Source organism: Phyllostomus hastatus, unplaced genomic scaffold (genome assembly GCF_019186645.2).
Source record: "Phyllostomus hastatus isolate PE091 unplaced genomic scaffold, TTU_PhHast_1.1 phas_contig_159, whole genome shotgun sequence".
Taxonomy (NCBI): domain Eukaryota; kingdom Metazoa; phylum Chordata; class Mammalia; order Chiroptera; family Phyllostomidae; genus Phyllostomus; species Phyllostomus hastatus.
The window spans coordinates 28,111,899-28,128,077 of NW_025333640.1; the positions used below are offsets into that span (position 1 = coordinate 28,111,899).

Sequence of the window (16,179 nt, forward strand, 5' to 3'; positions counted from 1 at the left end):
AGTTTTAAAAGTCAAGAGTAGGAGCATCTTCAGCTCTCTGAAATGCAAAGCACAACACACTCGCAGGACAGAGCTGGGTAAAAACAAAAACACCTATTTAGTGATTGGTGGGGGGATCGATTTGGAAGCAAGAGAATATAAAGCAGGTAGTAAAGTCAATGGAAGAACAGAGACATTTTGCCATTTACCTTGTCATATTAAACTGTATGAATGTGAGAAAGGATAATAGCAGTTCTCAGAGGTTTAGAATTTGATGCAAATCTTTAAATGTGGAGTAGCAAAGCCAGCTACTCCAAATAAAAGGAAAGATAGTGGTTGATTTGAAAACCTTTTTGCAGTTTTATTATTATGCATCAAACCCAAAATTATAGAGTAAAATAAAATATTTTTTGTGGTTCCTTGATACTATACAATGAAAGTTGTTCATCTTTTACTGATTTCTTCCAAGAAACTCAAGTCTTCAACATAGCAGAGTCAAACACTTCTGTGGCTATTTAGGAGGTGGCCAGAATAAACTTGTAAAAAATCTAAATTGTAAAATTAAAGGTAAATGCAGTTGCATTTAGACGTAGCTCATGAACTAAATTTAGAAAGCATTGGCAAACTGAAATCCTTACAGGCTTGTTTTAATGAACAGATAAAAATGGTTTGATTAGCACAGCTATCCTTGGTAACCAACTCAGATTATAAATATCAAATTTGATTAATCACACTATTAATTTTCTTATAACCTCCCCTGTAATGGATAAAAAGTTCACAAACTGAGTTTCACGCCAGGCAAATATACTTTGAATCTATTGCATAAGGATTTGGGAGTTTGGCCACTGAAGAGGGAGGTCAGTGCAGCTTTCAAGTTTTGGAACTTCCCGCTCTCCCTATACCGGTAAATTAATGAAGTGAAAACAGACATTTTGCTGGACTCTGACTACTGACATCAAAGCAAATGTTCTGCTAAGTACAAAAATAACATTCTCAGTGTACTGTCAGTCATGGTCACAGAGGCATTCAAAACCACCTAGGCTTTTCCTGACCCTCCTAAGTCAGCTGCATTCTGTGCTTATTTATTTTTTTTTGAGCAGAGCCCTTATCAGCTGGTATATCATTCCTAGATTATTTGCCTGTCTCTCCTACTGGACCGACTGCAAGATCTCCAAAGGCAGTAATTGTATTTATCGAGTACCACAGTAGCGTACTTCAACATGATATATTAATGCTTTATTAAATATGTTATATAAATTAAATATATATTCAAGTATAATTTTACATTTGTATATGAAAAATATCTATGTATCTTACATTTATGAACAACTGTAACAAATTATTTTGGCACAAAACCTCTCCCACTACATGCTCAGTTCCACGGGTGATGCTGGCCACCTGTCTTCCTACCCAGTCACCCAGCAGACATTGGCTGAGTAAACGCCCGAAGCCTAGCAGAGTGCAGGCAAGCTCAAATAATTTGACCAATTACTGAGTCAATTTGCTAAAGCAGACAAAACTTTTCTCCTTCCCAGATCTGACTGAGTGGTGGTCAAGCTCCCAGATGGTGAGAAGCACTCTAAGGTGCAGAGATGGACCAGACTCCACCCCTTCAAACTCGCAAAGTTCACCTGAGACACTTGAGCACTGAACACTCTCATTTGGGGGGTTCTCAATGCTCCTCACCCCAGAACCGGCTTCCAAAGCTTAGCCGCTCACATTCCTCAACTGAAAACTGTAGTTCTCCAAGAAGGCATCTCATTTCTTTTGTTAAGTGTGTTTAGGAGAATTACAAAGAAAACAAAGAGAGATGGAAGGCACCTCCTCAGTCTCTCAGATGGGTCGTCTCTGTCCAGGTAACCAGTGGCGACAAATACCTGCCTTCGTGGCCCCAAAACAAGGTCCAAGTGGAAAAGGCAGCAGGCAACCGAACATCAATAAAAAGATTATACAACCACTTAAATTATTTTAACTGAAAATCCGTCACCTAACTCATGTGGTGTCTAAAATCCAATAATTATCATCACCGAGTGGTTGCTAAGTACCATTAAATAAAAAGCTATCCCATTTGTGACTTTAATTTTAAAACCCTCCACTGCACTCAAACATAGACTGTGTACGCAAACCAGACAGGGAAGGAGTTTAAGTGGAGTTAGAAATAATACCCCTCGCTTACTTGAAATGAGAACACATTTAGTAACTTCGCAAAAACAACCGAAAGCCTAATTCCCCACGTAAAGCACGGTCTAGAGGCCTTTAATCACCAGAGCTCTGCAGAAGAGCGCTGGGTCGTTAGCCGCCTCCTGTCAAACCTGGATGGCTCCTTCCCCCTCCGTGCGCCGCCCCCTGGGGCATTCTGGAGTCTCACCAAGGGGTTTCCCTGACCCACTGGGCCAATCCCAGCCCTGGAAGGCCCTGCTCCGGGGCTGCTGACTGGCCGGAGAGGAAACGGCATGCTGACCTGAGCTAATTAGAGATGATTACTGTTTCACTTCAATAATTCAACACTTGATGTTGATTGTTGGGACAATTTTTCCAGCCCTCTCACTCAATCCCCAGCCCTCCTAAATATAGACATTTAGAAACGCACACTTGTACGGTGAGTGTCACCCTGAAGACAATAAGGTCAAAGACCTTCTTCCTGATTCTTGGCTCTGCAAACCTCTGTTTGTATTTGAGTCCCTTTCACAGGTTCTTCGTGAGTGTTTACAAAAGGAAGAGAAGGGGACAGGAATATGGGGTCAGGACGGCTATAGAAACGCACCTGGAGAGGAATTTCACTCACTGAGACCTCTCTGCAGGGCAGGCACCCCAAATCTCAGATCCTCAAGCACCACGGCACCCCTGGCCCTTGGGAGTCAGGCAGAAGCCCATCCCTCCTCCTGGCCCTTCCTCTCTCTCACCCCTAAAGCCTGCAGGGTTCTGCAGCCCCCCTTTCCCTTACACAGAAATACTACTTCCTTCAAACAACCACAATGTACAACTTGTCCTCCTCTGAGCTTTCTTCTCTACCTCTCCTCCAAACCTCGAGCCCCTCTTAGCTCTGCGTTAAGTAAACTCATTGGTTTGTTACTTTTCCCTCATGTTTTGTGACTGATTCTCACTTGCTTTTCATAGACACTGATAATCACCGTGGCAACAGAGCTTTAAAAATAACACCTGAAGAATTAAGGTGAGTCGTGTGAGAATGCTTTTAATAGGTCAAAAGTAGTCAAATATCAGCAGTGTTATAAGGTTCAAGTTAATATTTACATAGGAACTCAAGAAAGGCTCCTAAATGGTATGTCTTCTTCTTGCCTTCTTCTTCGGGACATTTATTGCACTATTTTGACAATGCCCCAGAATGGTTACATTTCTCTTTCTAAAACCTATGCCAAGTTTCTGCCCAGAATGATTAAAGTTGCTTTTTCCAAATCTTGCTGCGATTATAAAAATTCCCCAATGTTATACTGCGTAACTGAAATGCATAAATATAAAAAGAATTTTATAGCCGTTCTAAAAATGCAGTAATAAAAGAGAAAGGCTGAAGAGCAAATCCCGGACTCACCCTCTTCTGTCGGATTAAAGCCGCAGATGTCACAAATGCAGCGAACCCACTTATTCATCTCTTCCTCACTGTCGGCTACCAAGTAGAAAATTCGGTCGATGGTGTTGATGTCAAAGATGTAGCTGTTCTCAAACTCCTTTTTGTTAAATGTCAAGCCGGCATCGACTTGCTGACATAAATTTAAATCGATGATACGGATGGGCTTCTTGGCGTGATCATTTTTGTAATACTCCAGGACATCTGGGTCCCCGGTTAAACGGCCACTGCGCAACACGAACCACCTCCGCTTCCATGCCTGGAGACGAAGCACAACAAGCCCATCTCATGTTAACTCGGGGAATTTTTTGAAGATGAAGCACGTTTATCAAGTCAATTTTACAAAAGCGTTATCTAAAGATAACGTTTCCTTTGTTTTCACAGAATTATCTACCACTCCAACCAAGTTTACTGATGTCCCAATTAATAACGTGTGTGCATACACATTCATTATTTTCTATTAGGTCTTCTAATGGAATATTAGGAGAAACTGATATTAGAAGATATTACATCGCACTGGCTGGCATAGCTCAGTGGATTGAGCATGGGCTGTGAACCAAAGTGTTGCAGGTTCGATTCCCAGTCAGGGTACATGCCTGGGTTGCAGGCCATGATCCCCAGCAACCGCACATTGATGTTTCTCTCTCTCTTTCTCTCTTTCTCCCTCCATTCTCTCTCTAAAAATAAATAAATAAAATCTTAAAAAAAGAAGATATTACATCAATATGTAATATCAAGTCAACAAAACAAGGAAGATTTAGTTTTTAAATCATATATATTTATTTTACTTATGTACTTTTAGAGAGAGGGGAAGGGAGGGAGAAAGAGAGGAGAAAAACATCAATGCACAAGAGAAACACCGATCAAGTTGCCTTCTGCACGTCCCCAACCAGGGACCTGGTCAGCAACCCAGGCATATGCCCTGACTAGGAATCGAACCAGTGACCCTTGCTTCACAGGCTGGTGCTGAATTCACTGAGCCACATCAGCTGGAGCAGAAGATTTAGTTTTTGCTAACTAAAAAAGCAACATTTTAAACAAACAATTCTTGAAAAAGTAGATATCCACATGCAAAATAATGAAGTTAAGACCCTAACTTTACATCATATAAATACTAACTCAAAATGTGTCAAAGACTTATGGTAAATAAAAGAGCTAAACTATAAAACTCTTAAATGAAACATAGGGAAAAGCTTCATGACATTAGATTTGGCAATGATTTCTCGGGAATGACACTGAGACTACAGGTAGCAAAAGAAAAAATAAGTAAACTGAACCGCGTCAAAATGTATAGCTTTTATACATTGAAGATATGATCAAAAGAGTAATAAGACACTCTCACAAATCATGTATCTGATAAAATATTAACATCCAGAATACATGACAAACTCCTGTAATTCAATAACAACAAAAGCAAACCACCCAGCTAAAAAATGGGCAGAGGATTTGAATAGACTCTCCAAAGAAGAAAGAAATACGATTGTCCAAAAAGCAGATAAAAAGACGTTAAACATCATTATCATCAGAGAAATGCAAATCAAAACCACAAAGAGATATCACTTCATACATATTAGAATGACTATTACTTAAACAGGAAAGAAATGTTTTGCATTGCCGCTGGAAATATAAAACAGTGTGACCGCGGTGAAACCGGTTTGACAGCTCCTTGAAAAGTTCCAGTGGTCGGGATGTATCCAAATGAACTGCAACCAAAGCTGCGAACAGGCATCTGTACACCTACATTCACAGCGGCACCCTTCACAACAAACGGCAGAAGCAACCCAAGTGTGCACTGATGAATGATGCAATAAAGACAAATACATATAATGGAATGTTATTCAACCTTCAAAGGAAAGCAAATTCTGACATCTGCTATAACGTGGATGACCCCTGAGATGTCAGGCCAAGGGCAAGAAGCCAGTCACAGAAAGACAGGAAGTGTATGACTTCACTTATAGGAGGTGCCCGTCATAATCACATTCATAAAGACAGACGTCAGGGGCTGGGGGGCAGGAGGAGGAGTCTCCGTGTTTAATGGGTAGAGTGGCCGTTGGGGAAGATGAAAACGTTCTGCAGGCGGATGGTGGGGACGGCTGCACCCCGGTGTGAATGGACATAACGCCACTGGACTGCACGCTTCAATGTGGTTCAAATGGTAAATTTTGTTATGTGTCTCGTAATAAACTTCTTTAGAACAGCAATGTTTTTTCGTGCCATAAAGAATACACATAAAGGTGCTTCTTTAAAACAGTCAATTTTTCAGGCTACATACAGGACTCTCTCTCTGTCTTTCCACCCCACCCCTCAAATCCAGGCTCTCTCTTTGTGGGGGCAAGGAGCAGGGGGGATAAAAATGGGTGTAGAAACACTCCCGGTGTCTCACCTGGAAGGCAAGCAAAGAAATGGTCTGCCTTGCTTTTGGCCAGACTGCTGTTCAGACTACATGGGTAAGAGCTGAATTCCTGAGTATGGGTACGACTTTTTTTTTTTTAGTTTTTTTTCCTCTCTTGTCCCAGCAAACACACGTTGGCAACCTGGACCTGTACTCACCAGGTTTTGGAACATTCTGAGTTTCACCCTATGCCTAAAGAAGCATAAAATTCTTTCACTATGACACTCCCTAAAATCTACATTGACCAAATAATAAAACCAGAAGCAAACGACTGGCAGAGTTGGCTTCAGCAGTCTTTAAACCTAACATCTCTCCCCTGAATCAACACTAAGCCTCACTCCCCTTGGAAGGCCTTCCTCCGCTAACAGTCGGACTGCAGAGGCCGACGTGAGCAGGTCCCTGATACCCGCAAAGACACCTCTACTCCAGACCAAACCTGCGGGGCAAAATCGTCCAACAGGACACTCCAGGAAGGGGAAGGGCTGGGAAACGTGACAATTTATGAACCCCGATGAAGTAAAATTCCCTTGGTTGTTTTTGTTTGCTTGTTTTTGGTTTGAAATAAAATTTTTCTAACAGCCACTGTACATTTCTGTTCACTTGGAGACCATAAGGAGCACTAGACACAACACCTCCATCCTTTGTTTCTGGAGAAGAATCACCCAACGCAAGATGTCTCTTCTAGTAACAACTTGAGGTAGTGACCGCCTTGTGCTTACGGCATTTTCGGAAATTTTATTCCTAGCAGTAAATAAGTTCAGTGCTCTCCACACAGTCTGAGTAGACAGAGAATGCTCCGAGGTTGGTGCCGTTATATAGGCCAATTTCCCCAAAACGTGGTTTCTATTTCTCTCTTAACATATCAGTCTAATTTTTTTTTAAGTCTGCTACCAAAAACAATGGAACGACACAATAGGGTCTCCATATTTTTTATGTTTTACAAAATTTGGCATAGATGACACAAAAGGCACCAACTAAAAACTCCTCATTTTATCCCGGAAAGATACAGGTGAGTAGAAAGAAAAGAGAATTCACTGAAATCCATGTATGCTTCTCCAACAGATATCTGGTCTTCGCCGCCACCTTCACCCAGTTCTGCAAGCGCTGACGTGAATCAGTGTTGACCTGTGGCTCGCGGCCGGAGGGGCCCCGAAACCATGGCAGTGGCTGGAGGGGGGCACAAAAAGGGAAACGAAAGGCCAGCATGGTCCCTGAACTGGCTCCTTCGGCCTTCCACATCCGGGACAACTGCACCAATAACAGGGTGAACTTGGGTGATAACTTTAGGGTTCATATTAGAATAGATTCTTTAAATTGTATGCATTCAAGAAAAGCTAGATATATTACGAAGTAAATTAGTGAATTTACCAGTTAATGAGTTATTGATTATATTGTAAATACCGTGCCGGGTACACATGGAAAGAAACACAAGTAGGTAGTTCATGACTCCTACACTCTCGAGTTTACTAATCACGAAGAAAATACTTTACCACACACAAAAATATCTGATAAAAACCCTGACAAGGTGTCTACAGAACTATTGCTAAGTAGACAGACATTCCTTCATAGAAAAACTTATGCAACCTTTTAACAAGAAGATTAGTAGAGAAATCATGAAGTTCTAAAAATATTGTGTAGTTCTTTAATATCATCAAGATTTTAAATTCACTTCTTAGTCTGACTGCAGCTCCAAGGTCAAAGTAAATGGCCGGTGTTCAGAAGAAGGCAGCATATAGTTCTACAGATGCTTCAGATAGTACTGGAAAGCCACAAAGTGTTAAATTCACAGGAATTTGGCACTGGTTCCTGGATTATAAAAGTCCGTTCAGTTAATATATGACATCTATTTACGTCAAAATAAATAATATCATCTCTTAGTAAAATTATGCCTCTACGGATACCTCCCCATGAAGCGGTAAACTCGAAAGAGTGGCAGAGAAGAAACAGAAAAGATAATATAGCAGCATTATGTCATTGATGCAGGGCCCTCAAGGAATCGTATCTTCCAGTAAGTGATTTCTCCAGATAGTGAAGGTTCCATCTTCAAACACAGAAACGACTTTTTAAAACGTTAGCATCTCACTCGTAATCTTTCTAAAATGCCTTGGTGCATGTTCACGGAGCACAATCCAGGGCCTCAGACGAGGGACGAGGGGCGTCAGTTCCCGTAAGCGCACGTCAGAGATGCTCTCGGGGTGCGGGGCTGCGTGGAGGGTCACGTGCCCCCATACGGAACGGGACCCCACGGCTGTGCTGGCAGAGCTCACCTACAGCCGTTTTCAGCCACTGCCCCTCCTCCCTTCTAAAGCTCTGGTGTACAGGACACCCCGCTGTCTCCTGCCTCCGGAACCTTGCATGTGCTCTTTCCTCAATCCGGTATGTCCCCTCCCCCGTCTCTGCCAGGCTGGCTCTGACTGCAGCCTTCCCTCCCTTCCCACCTCAACCCGCCCCTCCCAAGGGAACACAGCGTAGAGCCTCAAGTTCTCTATCACCTACCTATTTTGTGATTTTTTTGGTTATTCTACATTTCCATTTTTCTTTGTGCTTATTTATTTAGCATCTAACTGCAGAGAAGACTGTACAGTCCACGAAGATAGTGACCGCATGTGCTTTGTTTGCCATTACAAACCCAGCGCAGAGCACAGTGCCTGCTGCCCAGAAATATCTGGGCAATGAACAGAACTCCCCTGTGACTTCGATGCTGTGAAATTTTTGAGAACATCACATTAGCTAGACGGGACACACGGAATAGAAAGATGCACTTTCACGACCCCTCCCACTTGAGAAAAAGCGCTCCCAAACAGAACACATACATAACAAAGTGAACATAACTAAGACAGCTTTACCAAAACACATGCAAAATACACCTTGGGAAAATGACAAAAATGGGAATGACCGAAGTGTGTCCTTTCCCTATAGCTCATGCATCACTCTTCTGTCTTCTGGTTGCGGGGGGTCGGGGCGGGAGGGGCATTCCCCCACCCATTTCACTGCTTCCTGTTGAAATGATAATGTTAACATCTGAAGGTCCTTGGAAACTAAAGCAAACAGCCAAGAAACGAGCAGCAATGAGTCGAGGTGCACCAGCTAGACTGGGCTCGTGACCCCCGAGGTCCGAGCAGACATTACACCAGACGAACCCCTCACGGCTGGAAAGGACAGCGGGAAAACACTGCGTTTTAGCCAAGCAGCACCTGCCGCTTATGTATTTATTTTTACCGGGGGCCAAATGCGAATGTTTGTCTCAGTCACCGCATGAGTCACCCTCATTGAATCTGGCACAGATAAAACTGGAAAACAAAAGCAATTACATAAACTACACACTTTAATAAGGCAGATACAAAGGTTCTGTGGATTACGGCACAAAGCACAATGTAGCCACAGAGTAAAGCGTGATGCCCGACGAGGGGACTGACATCAGCGCCCGGCTAATCACAGCACAAAGGCTGCTCTGTGTTTTGTCAGGGCGCAGAATGGGTCCACATAAGTCGGCCTTTGTTATCTGAAAATATCTGGGATTCTTAAAGCCTGCCCTATTTTTATCCTTGCTGCCTGGGTAGCCCCAGAGAAAGCTGAACACGGCCTCCCCGACGCTGCAGAGCGGTAATGGACAAAAAGGACAAGTTCTCCAGAAACCTTCAAAGCCAAGCACTCAAGGTTCAAGATAAGGAGAGAATCTTCAAAGCAGCAAGAGGAAAGGAGAGTTACCTACAAAGGGGTTCCCATAAGACCATCAGCTGATTTCTCAAAAGGAACCTTGCAGGCCAGCAGGGGCTGGAAAGAAGTATTCCAAGCCATGAAAGGCAAGGACTTCTATCCAAGATTACTCTATCCAGCAAAGCTTTCATTCAGAATGGAAGGGCAGATAAAGTGCTTCTCAGATAAGGTCAAGTTAAAGGAGTTCATCATCACCAAGCCCTTGTTATATGAAATGTTAAAGGGACTTATCTAAGAAAAAGAAGATGAAAATTATGAACAGTAAAATGACAACAGACTCAACAACCAAACCTAAAAAAAAACAAAAGCAAAAACAAACTCAGCGAACAAGTAGAACAGGAACAGACTCACAGAGATGGAGATCACATGGAGGGTTATCAGTGGAGAGCGGGAGTGAGGAGTGGGGGAAAACATACAGGGAATAAGGAGCATAAATGGTGGGCACAAAACAGACAGGGGAAGGCTAGGAATAGTACAGGAAATGTAGAAGCCAAAGAACGTATATGTACGACCCATGGACATGAGCTAAGGGGCAGGGCGGGTGGTCATGAGGGTAGGAGGGGGATGCAAGGCAGAGGGAATAAAAGGGAGAAAAAAATGGGACAACTATAATAGCATAATCAATAAAATATATTTTTTAAAAAACCCTAAGCACTCAAAGCAATTTTCAACAAAAGTCATGTGAAAAGTCATTTTAACTACTAGACTTCCACGACGCACAGGCTTGCTTGAGGGGAATGAGGCAAAACTTTTTGGCAAAACGTCTTGCTGTCATTTCCTTTATGTAACAGCCACTGCAACTCCACGCTGCATATGCGAGGCAGTAATGAGACTGTGTCAGCCGGTCTGTGTTATGCAGGCCCTGCTCTGACACCAGCGTGTCCCCTCAGGGTTTCAGGGTTAGCGTGGGCCACTACTTGAACACCAAAAGGGGAGAGCGTGGACAGTCCACAAATCCCAGTGGCAATATACATAGGTCAGGCTGCCAAACTAAATAAATATCCATGACGTTTGGAGTCTTTGCCTGGCCACTTACATCTGCCCTCGGCTCAGGGAGACCAGTGCCCACAGGGTAATGCCCAAACTCTCCCGCAGGATGCAGGGCCCCAGGTCCTTCCCTATCTCTGCCAACCTCACTTCTCGCCTCCCAGCCTTCCAACCGCACCGGAAACGCCTGCAGTTCCCCTGCCACGCAGCCTCTGTCCTGCCTTCTGTCCCCCCCAGGCATGTAATCCACACCCCGGCTTCAGCTCAACCCCTTCAGGGCCCGCCCCTGGGCAGGCCTCTCCAAGCTCTCCCCCTTTCTGCCTCGTTCCTAGATCCGGCGTTGGACACCCGCAGAGTGAGTTTCTCGAGGGCTGGAGTCATGTCTCTTCACTTTTCTTTCTTTCCCGCCTTGTCTAGTCCCACGGCGGTGCCAATCGAAGAGGCGAGGATAAAATACGGACATCCCCACGCCGTCCACGCTGGAAGGGATGTAGACAGGACCGCCACCTGCCCAGCGCATCTGCAGTTTGGCTGACAACAACTGTCGGGTGAGGCAGAGGTATATAAACCACAAGTTAATATTAAAAAATAGTAATAAACCTCTACACACATGAGGGGTGTTTTTAACTTGATTTTAAAGGCACTGTTCTTTTGAATACGTTCTGTATTAAAACAAGTTGCATATATTAAACTGAAGGTGGACTGGCCGCACTGAAGCCAGGTCTTAAGGTGGGTCTATCATGCACCCTACAGGGAACGGGGAGGCACATGCGCACTGGCGAGAAAGTGCCGACGGAGCCCCGCCCTCCCCACAGAGATGTGCCCTAGAGGTAAGAGGAAAATCCATCCTGCATTCATCTCAAGCCGTTATCTGCAATAACACTAACACACTCGTACAATAAGCCTAATTTGCCTAAATGGCAAATGCATTCAGTTATAAAGAAAAGTCGGCAACTTCTGCAAACTTGTTTTCTGAGTTCCCCACAGTGTAACTGATGCTGGAGTGCAGGTCTGGTGCAATGCTTGCCAAGACCCCCTCGTCTCTGCCCGGTAGCTTTACCAGAAGAGCTAAGTTTGAGGAAACAGCAAATATATGAGTGGGCAAAAGAGATCAAGACGGTACAGTGATTCCCAACCCTAACTGGACATAACAATTGTCTGGAGAACTTTAAAAAAAAAAAAAATCCATGCCCAGACCTGACCTAAGATGCACTATATCCTAGTGTGGGCGTTTGGCCCTGGCCCAGGCACAGGTGGTTTTAAGTGCTAACGTGCCACCAAGACTGAGTACCACCATCCAATCAATAGACAGAGTCAGACTGCTGGGTGAAAACGATATTTTTAGTAAGATAGGTTTTAATCTAAATCCCAGCAGCAGGATACAGTTAAATTTATTAAACTATGAGACATCTACACAATAATAAATCAATACAAAACCTTTAAAAAGAAAGACTGATATATAAATATATATACATATGAAAAATGCCCACAATTATTGAATTTTTTAAAAAAACATGTTGCAGAACTGTACAAATATGATTCCATTTGTCTGAATGACAACAAACCCAAACTATGTTTAGAGGACAGGTCTGGAGGGAGACACACCGGAAGTGTTAGCCGTGGTAATTTCAGAAATAGGAATGGGAGGGTGTCAGATTTCATAATTTTATTCTATATACTTTTTTATAGTCTGAGTTTTCATTTACTACTCTTATAATTTGAAATCTATATATAATGTGTCTAAAAAGCTTATGCCTAGAAATGCTCTTAAAAAGTTTTTTAATGTTTAAATCTAGGAATGATGTCCACAAAGCAAACAGTTCATGTATGTATGGAAATGCACACTCTTCTTACTCTGCAACTAGTGAATGAATTGAACCTTCTTTTAAATACAGTGCTTCAGGATGCATCTGGAGGGAGTCGTAGGCAGGAAACAGTTCAGACAAATCAAGCGTACCTACTTTCTTTCAAAGACTGGAATTTGGGGGGTTAGAAAAAGGAGAGTTGGGAGTACTTAAAAGAGAGGAACAAATTTCTCTTTTCCCCATAAAATCTGGTGGTTCTAATATTCGTACTGTTATGATTCCCTTTACAAACCACGTCACAGTCGATGATAATATACTTAGATATTGAAAACAGCTAAAACAGGCACTTTGGGAACCACCCATTAAAAATATTAAAATTTCCACAACACTACCATCAGGGTAAATAACATAAAGGAAAACAAATTAACCACGAAGCAGGGACAAAAGAAAAACCATTTGCTTTAAAACCCTTGAGTTGTTTTCCAGGAAGCACCATCTTTTCTCGTGGAGCAAAATAAGGAAAAAACAGGCGCGATGGAAGTTTCCACTCCACTGGCTCTATCATTACGGTCATCTGTTCCAAACACACACACACAAGCCTAAAATTTCCTGTTTTCAAACTATTGTCACCATTTTCTAGCCTGGTGTTATCTGTGCTAACTTTAGCTTAGGAATATAAACAAAAGACTACACCAAAAATAATGCCGAACAATGCCTAGATGTAGGCTAAGCACTGACCCACAAACCTTTGAAATAGGAGTTTACGTTTGTGGCCCAGACGAAAACACATGAGCTGCACCTGAAACTATTTCATAACAGCAAAAGGAATCAAAACATCCAATTCAACAGAAGTACTACAGTAGCTCGGGGAGTGGGGGGGGGGGGGAATTCAGGGAATTCTACATGATTACTTAATAGTGCATATAATTTACTTCTTGAAATCATTGTTAAACGAATGCTCACCCTGAAGCTCCGCGTACGTCCTGCAGAAAACAAATAAAAAACTAGTGGCAAGCACTCCTTAGCATTCAGTACATACAAAGTACACAGTTCTTATCCTCTTTCTGGGCCATGGGCTGCTTTGAAAGTCTGATTAAAGCACTGAAATTTTTTCTTAGGAACAAGGCACATTAATATTGTTCACAATCTCAGGGGTTCACAGTTAAGAACATTAAGAATATCTGAAAGAGGGCTATACTTTAATACTTCTTTCTGGTCCTGGCTGGTGTGGCTCAGTGGACTGAGTGTTCGTCTGCAAACCAAAGGGTCATCGGTTCAATACCCAGTCAGGGCAAGTGCCTGAGTTGCGGGCCAGGTCCCCAGTAGGAGGAGCATGAGAGACAAACACACATTAATGTTTCTCTCTCTCTCTCTCTTCCTCACTTCCCCTCTCCAAAAAATAAATAAGTAAAATCTTAAAAAAAAAATTCTGCACAGAACAGTATGGCTGAAGACCGTGGACCACCAAATTGAGTGACTGAAGTTCCATGGGGAAGGAGGTCACCTCGTGGAAGAAGTACCTCTCAACACAGCATTATGGACAAGTTGAGTATATTTCCACTTGCGAATACTAGTTCATCGCTCATCAAAATGACCAACTGCCAGGCGATGGGGACACACTAACTCCATAGTTTCCAGCCTCCTTCCCCTGCCCCGGAGGAGGCTGCAGGGAGGCAGGAGCCCGGCTGCAGTGTCCTGTGTGACTGGGCACAGAGACCTAGCGTGTGCAGAGCTGAACCTGCAGCACTGGGAAGAAAGGCCACCTGCCTCGTGTCTCATCTAACACCACCCTTTTCCTTCCTGCCACGTGCGGTGGGAGTCGGTGAGCTCACACTGGGGTCTGGCCAGGGGAAGAACGGGATCAGGAAGTGCACTCCATCTTTGGGAACTGCATTCAGTTTGCCTCTGGCCTGAACAAAAGGTAGTTTGAGTCATATGCAATCGGGTCAGTTACGAGACGGGGAACCACAGCTGGTGATAAACAAGTATGTACCTGGCCCTGTCTTCTGCGTATCTATCTCCCTGGGAACCAGGGGAGGCCGAGGGAGCACGAATGTCCAGACAGACTCCTACCCGTGTGGATGTGTGAACAGTACGAGCACAATAAAGTACAATAAAGAGCTGACAGCATTTCCATGCAGACCCAGAGTCACCAAGCCTTTGATTCCTTTCCAGGAATCTCACCCAAGGAAACAAAGCAAGATGCAGCTGGGTATGTTGCATCAAAATATTACTCATATGAGTCAATATTTGACACGATCTAGACATTCAACAGCAGGTGGGAGGTTCGACCATCCAGTTTCCCCAGCACTGTCCTGATTTTAGCACCGAGTGTTCCCCACCCCGGGTAACCCCTCATCATCCTGAGCAAACCAGCATGGCTGATCACAGAAGGGGACCGAGCAAATAAACTATGCTCCATTTCCATCACGGGGTCTTACATAGGCATTAAAGCGGCACTTTTGAGTAGTATTTTAAAGAATCCCCCCCCCCCCGCCGCCCCATGAGTTGCAAAATTTTCAAAATAACTGATGTCTCAGCAAAGAACTGACCCTTTCCATCCGCAGTAGGTGGAATCTAGTGTGAAGGAATACTGCCCACACCTTCCTTTCTACCTTTTCTGGCTCCCCTGTCACCTGTGCCAGGTAGAGCCGATGGCTCCGAAGTCCACAGCACCTTGTGCACACCTCCCTCAGAGTATTCACCCCGTGCATGTCAGTCAGTCCTTCATACAAGCTGCCTTCCTCCCCGGGGCCCTATCCTACTCCGTTTTAAGTGCCTAGCGCAGCCTGGAGCCCGCAAGGACGTGGCTGCCTGCAAGGCACGTGGGTTACCTGAACAAATGGACAAATGAATGACTCCTGGTGACGCTGATGATGCCATCTCTGTTTCCCGCTAACTCAGTCTTTACGTAAATGGACGGCGCACCAAACCCATGGGGGACCTTCTCCCTGCTGGGAGGATTCAGCCACAAACCCTACCAAACCGCCAGCTGCACAGGGCTCGGCCAACAAAAAGGGAAACTTAAGGAAAACATCCATGGGATAGCGTGCCAATATGCAAATATTTGGGAACCTCCAACTTCAGACAGTTCCCAGGCATTATGCGAAAGTCTGTGTGTTTTACCTATAAGACATTATTTATGTTAGCACATAGACATAACTATATATTCTCTCTATGGATACATAGATTCTGAGACAGATGCATATTCAGGTATTTATTATGCAGTACATGTATTCAACACTGTCCCGCGTGTGTGCACCGGGGTTTACGGACACCCCGGTCTCCGAGGGTAGAATGCAGTGTCACTGGACAAGGACAATGCCACGTGCCGTGAACTACGGTATCTGTGCAGATGTTTAACTGAAGGATGGGGTGGGAGAAGTTTACTGACATATTGTTTTAAGTGATGGGAAATCGATGTGCTATCTCAAGTGAAAGTCACACCGTTCCCCAGCACAGACGTGAACTCCAAGCGCAGTCTGAGGGCAGTGCTGTCCAACAGGACATCCCGCCATGATGGAAATGGCTGTGCTGACCCTCACAGCAGCCACGAGCCACACACAGCTACAGAGAACTTGAACGGTGGCTGACATTGACTGTCTAGTTAATTTAATTTAGTCACGTGTGGCTAGAGGTAACATATAGACTGTGCAGTTTTAAAGGCTATTTCTTTGACTTGAGAGAAGCAATACCAACTGCTTGCCAAAGAACTG

The 16,179-nt window shown here is 43.9% G+C and overlaps 1 protein-coding gene across 10 annotated transcripts in view; it reads right to left on the bottom strand.

Annotated features, from left to right (window-relative positions):
• GAB1 (GRB2 associated binding protein 1) overlaps positions 1-16,179 on the bottom strand; it is a 114,914-nt gene that overhangs the window by 32,624 nt on the left and 66,111 nt on the right. For all 10 annotated transcript variants that reach the window (XM_045831073.1, XM_045831074.1, XM_045831069.1 and 7 more), the window contains one exon: positions 3,527-3,821. In XM_045831073.1, coding sequence (XP_045687029.1) covers positions 3,527-3,821 — 295 coding nt within the window. The remainder of the gene's footprint in view (positions 1-3,526; positions 3,822-16,179) is intronic.